This window comes from Antechinus flavipes, chromosome 1, assembly GCF_016432865.1.
Source record: "Antechinus flavipes isolate AdamAnt ecotype Samford, QLD, Australia chromosome 1, AdamAnt_v2, whole genome shotgun sequence".
In the NCBI taxonomy this organism is placed as follows: Eukaryota; Metazoa; Chordata; class Mammalia; order Dasyuromorphia; family Dasyuridae; genus Antechinus; species Antechinus flavipes.
This window is the reverse complement of record NC_067398.1, coordinates 623,553,331-623,572,859: the sequence shown is the minus strand read 5'-3', so window position 1 is coordinate 623,572,859 and position 19,529 is coordinate 623,553,331. Positions and strand designations below refer to the sequence as shown.

At 33.0% G+C, this 19,529-nt stretch overlaps 1 protein-coding gene across 1 annotated transcript; it reads right to left on the bottom strand.

Moving 5' to 3' along the window:
• Positions 1-1,504: 1,504 nt before the first annotated feature.
• Positions 1,505-2,341, bottom strand: LOC127547753 (T-complex protein 1 subunit beta-like). The gene has a single exon (XM_051974737.1). It carries the CDS (start codon positions 2,318-2,320, stop codon positions 1,505-1,507), a length of 816 nt encoding a protein of 271 aa, XP_051830697.1. The 5' UTR covers positions 2,321-2,341.
• Between the last annotated feature and the right edge of the window lie 17,188 nt (positions 2,342-19,529).

Below are 19,529 nucleotides of genomic sequence, written 5' to 3'. Positions count from 1 at the left end.
AGTTTCAGCCAGACTACTTTTTAGTTTTCTCAACATTTTCCCCCAAATAGTTATGGTTTATCCTAAAATCTTAAAATCTTTACATTTACCAAATTCAATGTTACTATAAAACTTTACTACTGTGTATTGTTTTATGGATATTCATTGAAGACTAGCACCTTTTACACACCTCTAAGAATGACTAAGATGACAGAAAAAAGATAATGATAAATGCTGGAGAGGATGAGGGAAAACTGGAACACTAATGCATTGCTGATGGAGTTATGGATTGATCCAACCATTCTAGAACTATGCCCAAAGAGCTATCAAATTGTGCTTACCTTCATAGGCTAATGTCTCCACTTGGTCTGTATACCAAAGAGATCATAAAAGAAGGGAAAAGACTTATATATGCAAAAGTGTTTGTAGTATCCCTTTTTGTAGTGGCAAGGAACTGAAAATTGAGTGAATACCTATCACTTGGGGAATGCCTGAATAAGTTATGGTAGATGAATGTTATGGAATAATATGTTCTATAAGAAATTATGAGCAGGCTGATTTTAGAAATGCCTGGAAAGATTTACATGAACTGAAGGTAAGTGAAATAAGTACAACAAAGAAAGCACTGTATATAGCAACAAGATTATATGATGATCAACTTTGATGATCTTGGCTTTTTTCAACAATGAGGTGATCACAAAGATCTGTGATATAAAGAACTAACTGCATCCAGAGAGAGAATTATGGAGACTGACTATGGATCAAAGCATATTTATTGTTGTTTGTTTGCTTCTTTTCTCTCTTTTTTTCTTTTACATTTTGATATGATTTTTCTTATGTAACATGATGAATATGGAAATATGTTTTAAAGAATTGCACATGTTTAACCTATATTAAATTGCTTGCTGTCTATGGCAATAGTGAAATTAAGCAGTTCCCTGGGTAGCTTAACCTTTTTAAAGGACCATACTACTTACCTCCTGGTATGAGGAAGGAACTAGAAAAGGTGCCCTAAAAAAAGAAATGCTTTACCTAAGCTAACCCTGGCATGCTTGCCATGGCACATAGGTTCCTACTCTGCAGTTGAAACTAACAAAAATATACAAAAAAAACTTTTGTGAAGATGATTTGTCTCACCATTGGTGCATGAAATGCGTACATAGTTAGGGACAACATGAAATTTAGTGGGCCAGAAAGGTGAATAGTTCTTAGTGCAAGAGTACACAACAGAAATTGCAAAAGAAGGCCAGTTTACCAAAATTGGAGCTGGATAAATGTTTTTCTGGGGAGTTGATAACAATGGGGAGAATGACAAAGAGGGTGTAGATTTTATAATCAAAAATATTCTAGCTGATAAGTTTTACATTTTTCAAAAAGAACAAATTATAGGGTCATTATGTGACTGCCATTTACTTAAAAGTGCTATTATTAGTGTGTGTGTTGCCACTATGTCAATCCCAGTTGAGTTCAAAGAAAAAAATTTTTATGAAGACCTGGAGACCTTTATAGATTTGGATCTTCCAGATTATATGACAAGAGGATTGTCAATTGCCATGACACCAGCAGCACCAAATAACTGTTCAGGATAATTATAAATCAGCTGCCTGTTGATAAAGCAATTTATTCCATGCTTCAAGATGCGGTCAACTTTCTCCTTCATTTTTTCTTTTTCAGCCTGTTCTATTTCTGCAACCTTTGCTGTGGAGTCAACTCTTAGTCGGGAACCAAATATTTTTATTTTGTCTGTGTCCATCCCAGTATTCGCAATAAGAATTTTTGCATTTTCAATTTGCTTTGGTTGATTTACTCCAATTTTCTTATCCAGCAAAAAACCTTCATCTAAATAGGAATCTGCCAAACTTCCTCCCAGTTTCTTGATGATGTGTATAGCTTCAAGATTGCCAGAGCCTTTCAGTCTAAGAACAGCTTCTACAGCTAACTTAGTGACGTGGTCTTTGTGATGAGTTAGGAGCTTTGAGGACAATGTAGTTCCAGCAATGTTTATTAAATCTTCACGGAATGCAGCTTCATCATAACCATGATCAACTGTGGATAACAACAAAGCCTCTCTTGCTGCTTTTGTAGCTTCTCTCCAACCAGCAATAATAGTTTGAGGATGAATTTTTTTTGCAACCAAAGACTCTGCTTCCCTTAACAACTCAGCTGCTAACACAGTTACAGAGGTAGTACCATCACCAACTTCATCATCTTGAACCCTTGACATATCAACTAAAACTTTGGCTGCTGGGTTGTCAACACCAATAGATTTTAAAATGGTTGCACCATCATTGGTTACCATGAGAGAAGCATCTATTCCACTGCTTAGAAGAATCTTGTCCATGCCCTTGGGTCCTAAAGTGCTCTTTAGACATTCAAGGATGACTCCATTATCTATTTCTATAGCAAAAAAGTAAATAGATTGTTCTGTGACAATCACAGGATTCTTTTAGTCACTGCCAGCAGGATACTTTCCAGAGTCCTCCTTAATTGGCTAATCCTATTGCTAGAAGATGGTCATCTACCTAACAGTCAATGTACCTTTAGAAAGAGCCAATGATTGATTTGTGTGGTGTTTGCTGCCCAGTAACTCCAAGAGAAATGTCAGGATTAGAATAAAAGTCTATATACAACAGTCATCAATCTGACCAAAGCTTTTGATACAGTTAATCATGAGGAATGATGGAAGATTATGATAAATTTTTGGTGTACAGAAAAGTCCATCAATATTCTAGGCTAATTCTATAACCAGTATACTTGCACAGGTTCTGCGTAATGGTCAATGCTCTTATGCTTTCTCACTCATCAAGAGTGAAGTAGGTCTGTGTGCTTATTCCTGAGATATTTAGCACGGTACCATGATATTGTTGTGTAATTTTTTTTTGTTCATAGATAGTTACTCACTTTTCTGAGGCCAAAATACAATAAAGTATGAGTCAATTCTCTGCTGCTTATGTTATTTTGATCTGATAATCAATACCAAGAAAACTTTCTCCATTAGCCAGTACCATGTCATTTATATATGGAACTATTGGTTCCAGTAAATGTATAAATTCTGAATGCTATATATAAGTTCACTTAAATTGGCAGTATATTTTATAAAAATGAACACAAAGATGGTGAGAATGACACACGTTGAATGAGCTAGCTCAGAGTTTGGTAGTTTCTGAAGAAAAGTGTGGGAGAGAAAAGGTATCAGGTTACCAACCAAACTAAAGGTTTACAAATTCGTTAACAGAAATCACAAAATTATAGAATTAGAAAAAATAAAGACTCAGAGGTGATCTATTCCAATCTTTATATGAAGCAGAATTATCTTTCTGGCAACTCATTTTCCCTTCTCTTTTATTTCCCTTGTCCTGTCCATCCTCCAGCCCTGTGCTCATGATGTGAACATTCAGTCTTGGCTAGAAATCTTTTGGTGATGAAGTAAGCATAATTTCAAGGAAATTCCATGTTTGGAAAACTCTTAGTTATTAAAAAATATACCCCCCCTTTGAATCAAATCTAATCTTACAACTCTACAACTTCTACTCATTGCTCTTTGAGGCCATAGAAAATAAGATATTTATCTCTTCTACATGATAATACTTCCCATTCTTTTATGCAGCTATAATGTCCCCTTTGGATCTTTTCTTCAGCATAGATTAATAGAGGTTGTTTTTTTTCAAAATGTGGGGAATAGCAAATTTGACCCTGTGTGTGAAAGTGCCTTGTGAGCTATAAATATTTACATAAATGGAAGGGATTATTACTAACATTATTGTCATCAGTTATCTTTATGATTCACATCCTTATTAGGCAAAAGATAAATTTATTTAGAGATTTAAAAATAGATATAAATCTTTTTTGGAAATGCTTTACTGTATTGGGCCCATCCAACCAGTTTAATAGCAACTCCTCCCAAAAGTTTACTTTAATGTCTCCAGCTTGCAATATGACATCAGATTACCACATTACTGTATACTAGGATCTCTGTTCATTATCTGTACAGTATGATTTCATTATTTTATTTATTTAAATATTCTGCTATTTTCGTCAAGGACACTATTATCCTGAACTATAAGACAGATTGACAACTTTGGAGTATTTCTTGATTTTTCATTCTCCTCATCCCACTTCACATTGTTCAAATGTTTCAATTATTCCAGACTCGTGGGAAATTTTGGCAAAGATATTACAGTAGTTTTCCATTTCCTCTTCAGCTCATTTTACAAATGTAAAAATGAGATAAACAGGGTTAAATGATTTATCCAGAGTCTTACACCTAGTAAGTATCTAAGGTCATATTTGAACTTAGTAAGATGAACTTCCTTAATTTCAAGCCTAATATTCTATCCATGGTGCCACCCATCTATTCTCCTCATCCTATTTCCATACCTATGTACACTTGCCAAATACTGTTAGTTCTATCATCACTGTATCTTTAAAATTCAAAGTCTTTTCTCTACTTAAACACCTACCCCATTTAGTTCAGGTTCTTATTATTGAAATGGTCACAACTCCTTTGCCTATCCCAAATCTTACTTTCTACTCAATTCTCAATACAGTTTCTAAAGTGAAGTTCATAAAGTACATATCTGACTGTGCTCCCCTGCTATCATTTGTAACCATGGTATATCTAGAAGCAAATACAAACTCCTCTGTTTTTCATTTAAAGCTACTCAAACTATCTTCTCAGATCCAGTATACATACTCTCACCCACTCAACAATTCTTACTGATTGCTGAATACTTTTCATGGCCCAATATAGCCAGATAGCCCTTTCTACACTTCATTTTATTCATAGGTCATAATCTTACCAGCACCCTTCCTGCCAGATTCAACCTCCCTTTCCAGGTCTTGTATTAAAAATAAGATCAATGCTACCATAGCTACTGGAAAAGATTTTTCAACCTACACAATTTAGTTCTGTCTTCATTCCTTCAACTTTCAGACCAAAATAGCCCACCTTAGCCATAGGTCTCTAATATTCCTTCATTAGAATACAAGCTCCTTGAGGGCATGGACTGGTACACTTTTTGTATATATATTACTAGTACTAATGACAATACTTCACACATAGCAAATGTACTCAATGAGTGGTTTTCATTAGTTAATTCATAGTTAATGGAAGGCTAATCTTAGAGGCAGGGAAAAATGGATTTCAATAATGCCTCTGGCAAATACTCACTGTTTTGTACTTGGACAAGTTAATTTCTCAGTGCCCCATAAACTCCATAAAACAAGAATTCTTGTGTGTATAGTATCTCTGTGTGTGTAGGTGTGTACATATTTTTAAACTGATTGGAAATCTAATAATGTCTATATATGCCTTCTCAGAATATTTTAAAATCTATAAAATAAAATACATAGAACTATAAAGGAAACTAATTATGTCGAAGCAGTTAATAGCATATTAGGAATAAATTAAAACAATTCAGAAATTCTACATTAAAAATCCCTGCCCAAAGGCTCTAAGTTAATGTCAAACTAGATCATACATTAATAAAGATAATTTTCACATTGGAAGTCTTCATAGAATAGGGAGAAAAGATGGTTAGACCTCAGAATCTCTAAGTTTTTAATTAATTCTTCAGCACAACTCAGCTACAACTATTGCCACTGGAAAGATCAACTGTCTCAAAAAATTCCTCTCATGGGCAAATAAAACATTCCACATTTATTTCCTTGTAAATTATGTGATAATCTTGGTCTAAGTGGTCAAATAATTTTTATGAAATGGCTCCTTATATGCAAACTTATAAACTTTCATGAATCAGTATCATGTGTCCTTTTTTATGAGTCTCATTTGAGTTTTCTCAGTGAGGTCTGACAATAGGAAGCTCTGTTTCAAAAGTTACTCACATCCAGCTGCTACGAAAATAATATGTTTGATATAATTCATTTGACATTTGATGGCCTTATAGTTCTTCTGACAAAATATAATCAACTCATTACACAGAGAAACAGAAGCAGTCCTTGTATAGACACATTATTTCAAGTCATGAATGAATTTCCCCAAAGTGGGACCATGAGGCTTTCAGGAATGATTGTGAAGTACACTTACTTAAGGAAATAAAGGTAACTAAATTCAGTCCCCCTTTGCCTATTTACTCTCACTAATTGGGGGTGGGAAAGATTAATTTTTAAAGTAATGACCTACTATCCCCTAAATTCTATATTTATAACAAGAGGTTCAAATTGAAAAGAATCTCTCAGGCTTCTTTCCACTCAGACATTCAGGCAACAGCTGGGCCAGTTCTCTTGGGAACATGATTAGAAGCAGGAAGAGGAACTCCAAATTCCTGATTTTTGTTCCCAGGCCTGTCATTTGTTCTCTGTGTGACTCTGAAGAGATCTTTCAAATGTGGGTCTTCAAAAGAGACTGTTTCAACCTCTCTTTTCCTGAGTCTCTTTTGAAAAAAAAACCTTCTTATTCCCCTCTCCCACATTCTATTCCTTTTGCCCTTTCTCCCCATTTCAAACATGTATATTCCTAATCTGCTCCACCTATACATGGAGAAGAGGAAAAGGAAGCCATGTAGGACCTGAGTTTGAATTTACTAATTTACCATTTACGAATAATGTGACTATTATTTTACCCCTCTGGGACTTTGTTTCCTTCTCTATAGCTGAGGGGGTTTAGACCAGATGAACTCTAAATAAATCATTTTCTGATCCAGAGTTAGACTATTTTCTTAGTCTAATAGCCCTGGTTCTTCTATGAAATCTTCTGTGAACTGCACAGTTCATAATGATGTGTCAAACTCTTGGCCAAAACGTTGCATGCTAAGACAAAACTCCCAAGCGTAGTTTAAACTAGATTAAAATGTAATTGGGAAGTGTTTAAAAAAATAAATGGAAACGTAATACAAAATCAATGATGTGTTTTTCTAAATCAATAATGTCACTGCAGGAATCTCCCCTCTCCCTCCCCCCACCGTTTGAGTTTGACATCACTGATTTAGACAGTCTCTTCTGAATACAATAAATGCTCTCCTCTTTCATTAAAGTCTTCTATTTATAAATTAAGGAATCATAGGGATTATTGTACATCATCTATACCATGCTAGCAGATTAGATTGGCTGGAAAGCCTTATGAAATATTGAAGGTTAATATCTAGCTGCTTGTTATTCTAGGACCAGACCAGCCACCTTCAGAAAAGCTCATCAGAAGAAGTTTGGCAATCCATTGATTTATCATCATCATCATTATTATTATTGTTCTTCTTATTATTAGTCACAGCAAGGCACAGAAATAAATTCATAGTCCATGTGGCTGATTTTCTTGGGACTTAACTTATTTCCTGAGTTCTAGAATGGCTTGGTGTGGTAAATCATATTTTTAATCAGTTTTACAAAGTGAATAGTAAAGTCTTTCTTGTAAAGTTAGCTTAAAGGTAGGGACTGTGTTGATTCAAAGAGAATACTCAAATTCTCCAATTATCTACCCTTCCAATTTGGCACAAGGTATCCTAGTAAGGAGAGAGCTGAGAATGTTCACTCCCATGTTTTATGATCCAGGTTCCTGAAGAATGTTATAGGTCCCTATCTTTCAAGTTACTTCAACACAATGTAGTAATTAAGGTAATTGTCATGGCATTGTCAATGTCCTCAAAGGAACTCTATAAACCTGACTAGGTTTTCAGAGATTAAAAGATGGCATTTAAATGAGCTCTTTGTACATCTTTACTTAGAGGTAAAGTATTATTTCAAATGACTTTGGTTTATTCTAGGAATTTTGGTTTCTCCTAGATCAGAACCACTCCATTAATCACAATACTCCTTACACCAGCATCTTGAGCCTCTCTTTTGCTAATTATCATAGTTGCCTGCCAGCTTTTCCATAAGCCTTTTAGTACCAGTCAGGCTACATCCTCAAATATAGCATCACTAGGAAGTCTATTCAAGGGTAGCATTCTACAATGATTCTCTTGAACAAGAGAGCAAATCATAGTAATTTCTTGAATATTTACAGCATACATGCATCAAATTAATTGTATCCTTTTAGGGGTCAGAAAAGGTGGCGGAAATTTTGGAATTAGCTACTTGGCCATCCTTAGAAGAGAATAGACCAAAAACTTCCTGCATCCAATGATTCTTCAGTCTTCTCAGCCAGCAGGTGAATTGATAGTAGACCTCATGTCATTCAAATGTTGGTTTCTAAAGCAGAATCATCTACATCTATATAACAATTCATACTTTCTTGAAACACATCCACTCATTTCCCAAATGAAAAGTTTTCCAGAGCATATATCAGTATTAGGAAAAAATGAAAACAAAACCAAAAAAACTTCCCATAGGTCCTGCACATCAAACTTCATCCCAGGGGAATATATTCTCTAGGTATTTATTCTTTTTGTAAAATAGTATTTTATTTTTCCAATTATACACAAAGCCAATTTTTAGCATTTAATATTTTAACAAGATTTTGAATGCCATTTTTTTTCTTTCCTTCCTTTTCCTCTCCTAAAATGATAAGCAATTTGATATAGGTAAAATATATGCAATAGTGCAAAACATTTCCATTTTAGTCACAATTGTAAAAGAACAAACAAAAGAAATTGAAAAAACCCACAAAAAAGTGAAAATAGTATACTTTGATCTGCGTTCAGAAGCTATCAATCCTTTCTCTAGATATGGATAGGACTTTTAATCATGAGTTCTTTGCAATTGTCTTGGATCATTGTATTCTGGAGAAGAGCTAAATCATTTGTAGTTGATCGTCATACAATGTTGTTGTTACTCAGTACAATGCTTTCCTAGTTCTCCTCATTTCATTTTGAATCATTTTACATTTCCCCAAGTTTTTCTGAAATACAACTGCTCAGCATTTCTTATTACCCAATAGTATTTCATTAAATTCATATATCATAGCTAATTTACTCCAATTAGGTCTTTATTCTTTTTATTTTTTATGCCACTAGCTTTTTTTTTCAAAATACATGCAAAGATAGTTTTCAACATTCACCCTTAAAAAACCTTGTGTTTCAAATATTTATTTCTCCATTCTTCCTACTCTTTCCTCTAGATAGCTAATACTCCAATATAAGTTAAACATGAATAATTCTTCTAAACATATTTTCACATATAGTGTGCTGCACAAGAAAAATCAAATAAAAAGGGAAAAAATGAGAAAGAAAAAACAAGCAAGCAAACAACAACAAAGGTGAAAATGCCATGCTTTGATCCACGTTCAGTCTCCGTAGTCCTCTCTCTGGATGCAGATGACTTGCTCCATCACAAGTGTATCAAAATTAACCTGAATCACTTCACTATTGAAAAGAACCAAGTCCATAACAGTTGGTCACATAATCTTGCTGTTGCTGTATACAATGTTCTTTTGGTTTTACTCACTTAACTTTGCATCAATTTATGTAAGTCTTTTTAGGTCTTTCTGAAATCATCCTGCTAGTCATTTCTTATAGAACAATAATGTTCCATTACATTCATATATCATAACTTATTTAACCATTCCACAACTGATGGACATTCATTCTATTTTAAATTCCTTGCTACTATAAAAAGAGTTTCTACAACATTTTTTTTATATATGTGGGTCTTTTCCTTTTTTTCCCCTATCCCCTCTTTAGGATACAGACCCAGTAGAGACATTGCTGGATCAAAGGGTATGCAGTTTGGTACCTTTGGAACTTTGGGCATAGTTCCAAATTGTTTTCCAGAATGGTTGGATCAGCTCACAATTCCACCAACAATATATAGTGTTACAGTTTTTTTTTTCACATTTACTCCAACATTTATCATTATCTTTTCCTGTCTCTGCTAATCTGAAAGGTATGAAATGGGACCTCAGAATTACCTTAATTTGCAATAGTGATTTAGAGCATTTTTATATGACTAGAAATGGCTTTAATTTCTTCATCTAAAAATTAATATATTTGGACTATTTATCAATTGAGGAATGGTTGGTATTCTTTTAAATTTGAGTCAATTCTCTATGTATTTTAGAAATGAGGCCTTTATCAGAAACTTTGGATGTAAAAAAATTACCCCAAGTTTTCTGCTTCCCTTCTAATCTTATATGCAATGGTTTTGTTTGTTCAAAAACTTTTTAATTTAATATAATCAAGAGCCCCAGGACTAACAAAACTTCATAGATTACTGATTTTGTTTCCAAGTTAGCCCTTGTAATCATTTTTTTTTTTGTGAAGAAAAACTCTTGTGGAGAAAAGGTTTGGTATTCTTACAATCAAACATACTCTTATCCAGCTACTATTAATAGATAGAAAAGCCCAGAATTGCAGGAAACAGCAACACCTTCTGGATCATTAGACCTGGCCCCTTTATAATCTCATTCTAGGGAAGCAATCCTTTTGGAAATGTGACCTGGTAACCTCTTCTGCAACCCTGGATGCCTCGTAAACCACAAATACTGAAGAATGGAAAAAAGAAAAAAATCTATAGCATAGTAATTGGAATTGTCAAGTGGTTCAACACCAGAAATAAATATGATTTTATTATAGGAAATGGTATTAGAAAAGTACTGCCATCTGCTTTGTGGCTGGACTCTAAAGAGTACTGGAACTTCTCACCTAACTTGAAGCTTCAACTTCCTTACAGATGCTATCTTTTTCTGTTAAAATGTGAACTCTTTGAGAATAGGAACTTATTGCTATTTATTTTCCTAGTTCTTCTTTACATATAATAAGTACTTAATGCATTTTAAATTGTTTTATTCATCAATAATTTAATTAATGCCTATTGAATTAATAGGAGAATTGATACAAAGAATAAACAGTATACAACAGTAATAATGAAGACTAGCATTTTTTTTACAGCACTTTAATGTTTACAAAATGCTTTTTTAAACTAGTATCTCATTTGGTCTTCATGAAAACCCTGTTGAAATGATAAAGCATGACCCAGAAATGTAGATCCTCAGATGTTTTATCGAAAGAGATATTAGAGATAAGCTACTTTGATGGTGTCAATTTATAAATGAGGAAATTGAGGTATTGAGATTTTATTTATTTATTTTTTAAATTTAATTTTATTTAATAATAACTTTGTATTGACAGAATCCATGCCAGGATAATTTTTACACAACATTATCCCTTGCAATCACTTATGTTTCATTTTTTCCCCTCTCTCCCTCCCCCCCCCCCAAGATGGCAAGCAGTCCTATATATGTTAAATATGTTGCAGTATATCCTAGATACAATACATATTTGCAGAACCGAACAGTTCTCCCACTGCACAGGGAGAATTGGATTCAGAAGGTAAAAATAACTCGGGAAGAAAATCAAAAGTCAAATAGTTCACATTCATTTCCCAGTATTCCTTCTTTGGGTGTAGCTGTTTCTGTCCATCATTTATCCAATGAAACTCAGTTAAGTCTCTTTGTCAGAGAAATTCACTTCCATCAGAATACATCCTCATACAATATCGTTGTCGAAGTGTATAATGATCTCCTGGTTCTGCTCATCTCACTTAGCATCAGTCCATGTAGGTCTCTCCAAGCCTCTCTGTATTCATCCTGCTGGTCATTCCTTACAGAGCAATAATATTCCATAACATTCAGAGATATTGAGATTTTAAATGACTGTTCAAGTTCACACAGATGGTAGTATCAGAGACAGGATTTAAATCTAAGTTCTCTTAAACCAAATCTTTCTTCTTCCTTATATTACCTCTTTCCTATTTTTCTATTTTTCTCCCAAAGAAACTTATTCTTGAGATTTTCAATGCCTGGCTTATCTTCTTTTACTTGTTTTAGACTAACTATAAAAGTAGAATTAACCCTTTCATAAGACTTTATATAATGAAAAGTTCAGCTGACCAAGAGTTATATCATATAGATATAGTGCTTGCTCCAACATCCATTCTCCAGCTGTGTGGTATTGGGAAAATAATTTCACAAGAACTTTGGTATCCTTTACTTTAAAATTAAGGGGTTGCATTTATTGATCTCCAAAGGTCTCTTCTAGCACTGAGATATTCTGAAATTCAAATAGGACTCTACTAGGTTTATACTTCTAAAGAAATCAAATAAAGAAAAAAAGAATTCAGATGTACAAAAATATTTGAATGAGCTTTTCTGTGATGCTAAATAATTAGAAATTTAGGATGTGCCTACAAGTTAAGGAACAACTGAATAAATTATATATGCATCAATATAATGGAATGTTTTTGTGTTATAAGTAATAATGAAAAGGATATTATCAAAATAAAATTGGGAAATTTGTATGAATTAGTGCTAAGTGAAGTTATCAGAACCTGGAGAATAAATTATACAATAACAATATTGGAAAGATTAAAAATTGTGAAAGAATTAAGAATTCTGATCAATGCATTGATCATCCATGATTTAGCTAAGTGGATCATAAAGAATGCAACCCAAATCTTAAAAAAGAGGTGATGGTCTCAGGATGCAAAATAAGATGTGTTTTTGGACATAATGTGAGCATTTGTTTTGATTGACCATACATAGTTGCTATAAGGTGCTTTTTGCTTTGAATGATAAAAGCAGTAGAAGAACTTGTTAATAAAAAATAAATTTAATTGAAAACAAAACCCTCACCTTCTAAGGTCTCATCTAGTCCTGACATTCTAAGGCCTCTTTTTAGTTTGACATTCTAATATTTTTGAAGGCCTCTTTCAGTTCTAATATTCTAAATTATAAGATTCTTTTCAGGGCTGATTGTCTGTTCTAATATTTTATATATTAAAAGACACTTCTAGATCTATGATTCTATGTTTTGAGCTGTTACTGATGCCAGTGTTTTCTGGTCAGTCCATAAAATATCTAAGCAGTATTTTATTTGTATTTTTTTTGAAAAAATACTTAAACTCTTCCATAACTAAAGATCTGTATCACACCCATTATCTTTGATTAGGGAATTATCACTATTTTCTGAAAGTTTCACATGTATACTTTTTATTTCCTTTAATAGACTGTAAGTCACATGAAGGGGCTGTATAGCTCTACAATACCTACCCCAGTAGGCTGCATAGAGCAAGCAATAATGATTTATCACCTTTATATTTGTTATTTGTATCTCAATTTTAAAGATGGGAAACCTCAAACATGTAAGGGTATTATGAATTTATATCTTATCCAAAGATTCAGAGCAATGAATGGTTGAGACAGGCCTTCAACTTGTACCTTGTGAGTACATTATTTTTCTTTTCCATTCCACAAAGTTGTTGATTGAAGACAAAGCATCATATATTTTCTTTCACATAAAAGACATAGCAGGTAGACCAAAAATATCTCTAGTAAAGAGACATTTTCTTTTCATATCTATCCTCCAAATTATGAGCAGTAGTGACACCAGGAGCTGCTAATGGTGTGCCAAGAGTTTGATAATCATAACTTTTGCTAGGATTGAGGAAAAAAAAGGAAGTTCATAGGAAAGATTCTATGGCTTTTACAGTTGAATTACTGAACATAAGTTACCTGAGTTTAAGTAGTAGCTCTGACATTTCTGAAAGAGATACTCAGAGTCAGTTGATTTATTTCCCATAGAATGAAAATGATCTATAAAATGAAAATAATATTGCACTCCTGAAAGTTCTAAATTTCAAAAGTAATTTTTTTGAATTTAGAATGTCTTATCTTTTTAAAATTTTAAACCTTTTATATTAGTTTCTATCTTATTTAACTCAGTAAGCATTAATTAAGAACTTACTATGTATAAGGAATAGTCCCTTCCCCTAAGGAGGTTATGTTATAATGGGAAGTTAGAGCCTTAATTCATTCATCCTTTCTAACATTTATTTGACATCTTTTATATCCATATTTAATTAAAAAGTATACAAAAATAATGAAAAGTCATTTTAGAGACAGTGTTAACTGGTAGAATCCAGGACTACCCTATATACCCAAACCTTTGTTTGGTTTTACTTTTTTTTTTTGTAAATATAATTTTTGCTTTTCCAATTACATGTATATAGTTTTCAATGTTCCCATTTTATAAGATTTCGAGTTACAAAAATTTTCTCCTTCTCAAACTTCCATTCTCCATCCCCAAGATGGCAATCAATCTCATACAGGTTATACATATGAAGTCTTGTAAACATGCTTTCATATTAGTCATGTTGTGAAAGAAGAAATAGAACAAAAAGGAAAGTCATGAAAAACAAACAAAAACCCAACAAAGGTGAAAATAGAATTTCAATCTGCATTAAGAATTTATAGTTCTTGTTCAGTTCTGCAAACATGTATTGCATCTAGGATATACTGCAACATATCAAACATATAAAGGACTGCTTGCCATCTAGGGGAGGGGGTGGAGGGAGGGAGGGGAAAAAATTGGAACAGAAATGAGTGCAAAGGATAATGTTGTAAAAAAAAATTACCCTGGCATGGATTCTGTCAATATAAAGTAATTATTAAATAAAAATTAAAAAAAAAAGAATTTATAGTTCTTTTTCTAGATGTAGATATCATTTTCCATCATGAGACTTTGGGGGTTGTTTTGGATCACTGTGTTTTTGAAAATAGCTTTTTTAACCATAGTTGATCATCACACAATATTGCTGTTACTGTATACAATGTTTTCCTCATTCTGCTCCTTTCAATCAACATCAATTCATGTAAGTCCAAATTTTTCTGAAATGTGACTGCTCATCATTTCTTATAGAATAATACTCCAATACATTTATAAACCCCAGATTATTGAGCCATTCCCAGTTGATGGATATTCCTTCAATTTCCAATCCTTTTGCACCATAAAAAGAACTGCCATAAACATTTTTGAATATATGGGTTCATTCTCCCTTTTGAAATGATCTCTTTAGAATACAGACCTAGTAAAGGTATTGCTGGATCAAAGGATATACACAGTTTGGTTTCCCACTGATCATAGATACAAATTGCTCTCCAGAATGGCTTGGTTCTTCTCAATGGTTCAGTAATTCAAAGCAATCCCAATAGACTTTGGACAGAAAATACCATCTACATTCAGAAAAAAGAAATAAGGAGACTGAATGTAAATCAGTACATGTTATGTTCATTTCTTTTTTATGTTTTTTTTTTCTCTCTCCCACGGATTTTCCTTTTTGCTCTGATTTTCGATCTTTGTATGTGTGTGTGTGTGTGTGTGTGTGTGTGTGTGTGTGTGTGTGTATTTAAAATGGAGATCCTTGATGGTTTGTTCAATTTTTTTAAAAAAAATATTGGAATTAAAGTATTTTATTTCCTCTTCTGTTAAGCTGGACAATTTACATTTTTGTAAATGTTCATCAGTTTCTCATAGATTATCAGATTTATTGGCATAAAGTTGGGTCAAATAATGCTTAATTATTGCTTTAATTTTTTTCTTCCTTGATAGAAAGTTAAACTCTTTATTTTTTGATACTGATAATTTTATTTTCTTTCTTTTTTTAAGAAAGAAAATTAATCAAAGGTTTATTTAATTTTCCCCATAAATTTAGCTTAGTTTTATTTATCAGCTGAATAGCTTTCTTACTTTCAATTTTATTAATTTTTCCTTTCAGTTTCAGAATTTCTCATTTGGCGTTTAATTGGGGATTTTTAATTTGTTTTTTCTTCCTATCTTTTAAAATTACATGTTCAATACATCGATCTGTTCTTTCTTTATTTTCTTCATGTAAGCATTTAGATATAAAAAATTTCCCCTAATGACTGCTTTGGCTGCATCTCATAAATGTTTGTATGTTGTCTCATTATTATCATTCTCTTAGGTAAAATTATTGATTATTTTTATGATTTGTGTTTGATGCACTCATGCTTCAGGAATAGATTATTTAGTTTTCAATTAATTTTTATCTATCTTTCCATGATTTTTATTACATAAAATTTTATTCAATCATAATCTGAAAATGATTCATTTAATAATTTTGTCATTCTGAATTTAATTGTGAGGTTTCTAATGCTCTAATACATTGTCAAATTCTTATATAGGTCTCATGTACTCCTGAGAAAAAAGCATATTTCTTTCTACCTCCATTCAATTTTCTTCAGAGGCCTATCACACCTAACTTCTAAATTTCTATTTATGTCCTTAATTTTTTTTTTCTTGTTTATTTTGTGGTTAGACTCATCTAGTCCTGAAAGGGGAAAGTTGAGATTCTCAATTAATGTATAATATATTCTACTTAACTTTTTACCTTTACTCTGTGTGTCTCTCTGTTTCAAATATGTTTCTTATAAATAAAACAGTATAGAATTCTATTTTTTATTCCACTTTATCATTTGTTTTTGCTTTTTGGGAGAGTTCATTGCCATTCATATACACAATTATAATTGTGACTATTTTTCTCCATTCTATTTTCTTTCTGTTTCTGTTCATCCTTTTCTTTCTCTTCCCTTTCACCCTGTCTCTCCTTCACCATGTTTTCCTTCTGAGCACAACCTCCCTCAATCTGATCGTCCTTCTATCAGGGCCTCTCCCTTTTCTTTGCTTTCCCCCCTCCTAATTCCTTAGAGGGTAAAATAGATTTCTTTACACAACTGAGTATGCATTTTATTCCCTAACTGAGCCAAATGAAATGAGAGTAAGATTCAAATAATGCTCTCTCTTTTCCTATTCCTCTCTACTCTAATAGGTATTTCAGATCTTCTCATGTAATATAATTATTCTGCCTTCCCCTTTCTCTTCTCCCAGTATAATCCCTTTTCACCCTTTAATTAATTGTCTTATCATCACATCAAAGCCAATTTACATCTACACCCTCTAAATGTACTCTTTTAAAATGCTCTAATAGAGATAAACAGTTTTTTAAAAATTTAATTTAATTTTATAATAACTTTTTATTGGCAGAACCCATGCCAGGGTAATTTTTTTTACAACATTATCCTTTGCACTTGTTTCTGTTCCGATTTTGCCCTCCCTCCCTCCACCCTCTCCCCTAGATGGCAAGCAGTCCTATATATGTTAAATATGTTGCAGTATATCCTAGGTACAGTATATGTTTGCAGAACCGAACAGTTCTCTTGTTGCACAGGGAGAATTGGATTCAGAAGGTAAAAATAACCCGGGAAGAAAAACAAAAATGCAAATAGTTTACATTCATTTCTCAGTGTTCTTTCTTTGGGTGTAGCTGCTTCTGTCCATCAATTATCAATTGAAACTGAGTTAGGTCTCTTTGTCAAAGAATTCCACTTCCATCAGAATACATCCTCATACAGTACCATTGTTGAAGTGTATAATGATCTCCTGGTTCTGCTCATTTCACTTAGCGTCAGTTCATGTAAGTCTCTCCAAGCCTCTCTGTATTCATCCTGCTGGTCATTTCTTACAGAACTATAATATTCCATAGCATTCATATACCACAATTTACCCAGCCATTCTCCAATTGATGGGCATCTATTCAATTTCCAGTTTCTAGCCCTACAAACAGGCTAACACAAACATTTTGGCACATACAGGTCCCTTTCCCTTCTTTAGTATTTCTTTGGTATATAAGCCCAGAAGTAACACTGCTGGATCAAAGGGTATGCACAGTTTGATAACTTTTTGGGCATAATTCAAGATTGCTCTCCAGAATGGTTGGATTCGTTCACAACTCCACCAACAATGCATCAGTGTGCCAGTTTTCCCACATTCCTTCCAACATTCATCATTATTTTTTCCGGTCAAGATATACTGTTCTTAAGACCAACAAGTACCTTATTGAATACCATGTTTGTTTGTATTTCCCTTCATGTGTACATTTTTATGCTTTTCTCGATTCTTGTATTTGAACATCAGATTTTCTGTTCTGCTCTGACCTTTCATCAGGAAAGTTTGAAAGCTCCAATTCCCACTGAATATTCATCTTTCTTCCCAAAAGATTACATTCAACTTTGCTGGGTAGTTTTTTTTTTTTTTTGTTTGTTTTATTCCAAGCTCCTTTGCCTCCCAATTTATCATAACCGAAGCCCTCTTGATCATTTAATGTAGAAAGTGCTAAATCCTATGTTATCCACTGTGGATATTTTAATTGTTTCTTCCTGTCTGCTTAAAGTATTTTCCCTTTGACCTGATAATTCTGGAATTTGGCTACAGTATTCCTGGAAGTTTTCATTTTGAAATCTCCTTTAGAGGCAGTTTGTGGATTCTTTTAATGACCTTTACCCTCTTGTTCTAGGATATATGGCAGTCTTACTTTTTAATTTCTTAAAAGATGCTGTCCAGGTGCTTTTTATTTTATTTTATTTTATTTTTTGATTATAGCTTTCAAGAAGTTCAATAATTCTTAAATTATCTCTCCTGGAACTTTTTCTCAGGTTAGTTGCTTATCCTAATAGCTATTATATTTTTTCTTCTATTTTTCATTCTTTTGATTTTATTTGACTGATTTTTGATGTCTCATAAAGTTATTAGCTTCCACTTGCTCAATTCTAATTTTTAAGGCATTATTTTTTTTTTCAGCTAGCTTTTGTACCTTATTTCCATTTGGTCAGTTTTACTTTTAAAGAAGTTATTTTCTGCAAAATATTTTTTTCCCATTTGGCCAGTACAATTTTTAAAGAATTGTTTTCTTCAGCCAATTTTTATACTTTCTTTTCCAAGCTGTTGAGAATTTTTCCATAATTCTCTTGCCTAAATCTTATGTACTTTCATTTTATTTCTTTTATCTCTTTTAATTTACTTTTAAAATCCTCTAAGAACTCTTCCAAGAGGACTTTTTTGACTTGAGAGCAATTTATATTACTCTTCAAGATTTTGTATGGTCCCAATCTTCTTTCACTGGAGACCAGGGAAACAGTTAAAAAAAGGATAATACACAGGTACATGAGGTAATCACTGGTGATTAGAATTCTGTGCCAGAACCTCAGCTTGCCCCCTGTCCTAAGATGTCTTGGCTTAGTTGTGTCTATTGTGCCCTGAGTTCAGTAGCTGGCAATTTGCTTATTGTGCTTGGGCTGGAGTCTTCACAGGTGTTCTGCTGAACCAGAACTGCTGGGCCTTAGTTGTTGATCTGTGCTGGGGCTAAGAGCCTCCTGCTGACTTGCCTGGATACTGATTTTATTTGGCTATGCTCCCCCTTTATCCAAGTGAGACAGACCTTTCCTGAAGTTTTTAAAGTAATCTTTGGCTGGAAAATTCACTCCATCTTTTTTGTAAATTCTGTCACTCCAGAAATTTTTAGAAGCTTGTTTTAAGATTGTTTCTGAGGGAAACTGGGGAGAACTCAACTTCCTGGCTTCTTTTGCCTTCCTGGTTCTATCCAGAATGCCTTGTAGAAAGAATTTGCTATAACTTGCTGAGGCTCATAGAAATCTATTTAATGAATAGTGTTGATGAGATTCATTGATTAATAATTGATTAATTCATTGATTCATAATTATGATCAGATCCTTTCTACAAAGAAATTTGTAGGTAATTAGAGCAAGAATAAATATTAGAACTCAGCATATTAGGGTATTTGAAAGAAATTTAGAATTCATAATAATGGAACCCAAGACATTAAAAGTTTGGTGGAAACTTAGAACATAGAATGCCATGGAAAGAAAGTTAGAATATAGAATGTTGGAACTTAAGAGGAATTTAAACCATAATGTTAGAATGTGGGATGTTAAAATTATTGTGTTGCTGAATTTTATCTTAGAATAACAATTTATTTTCTAGAAGGAACTTAGGGAATAATCTAGTTACCTC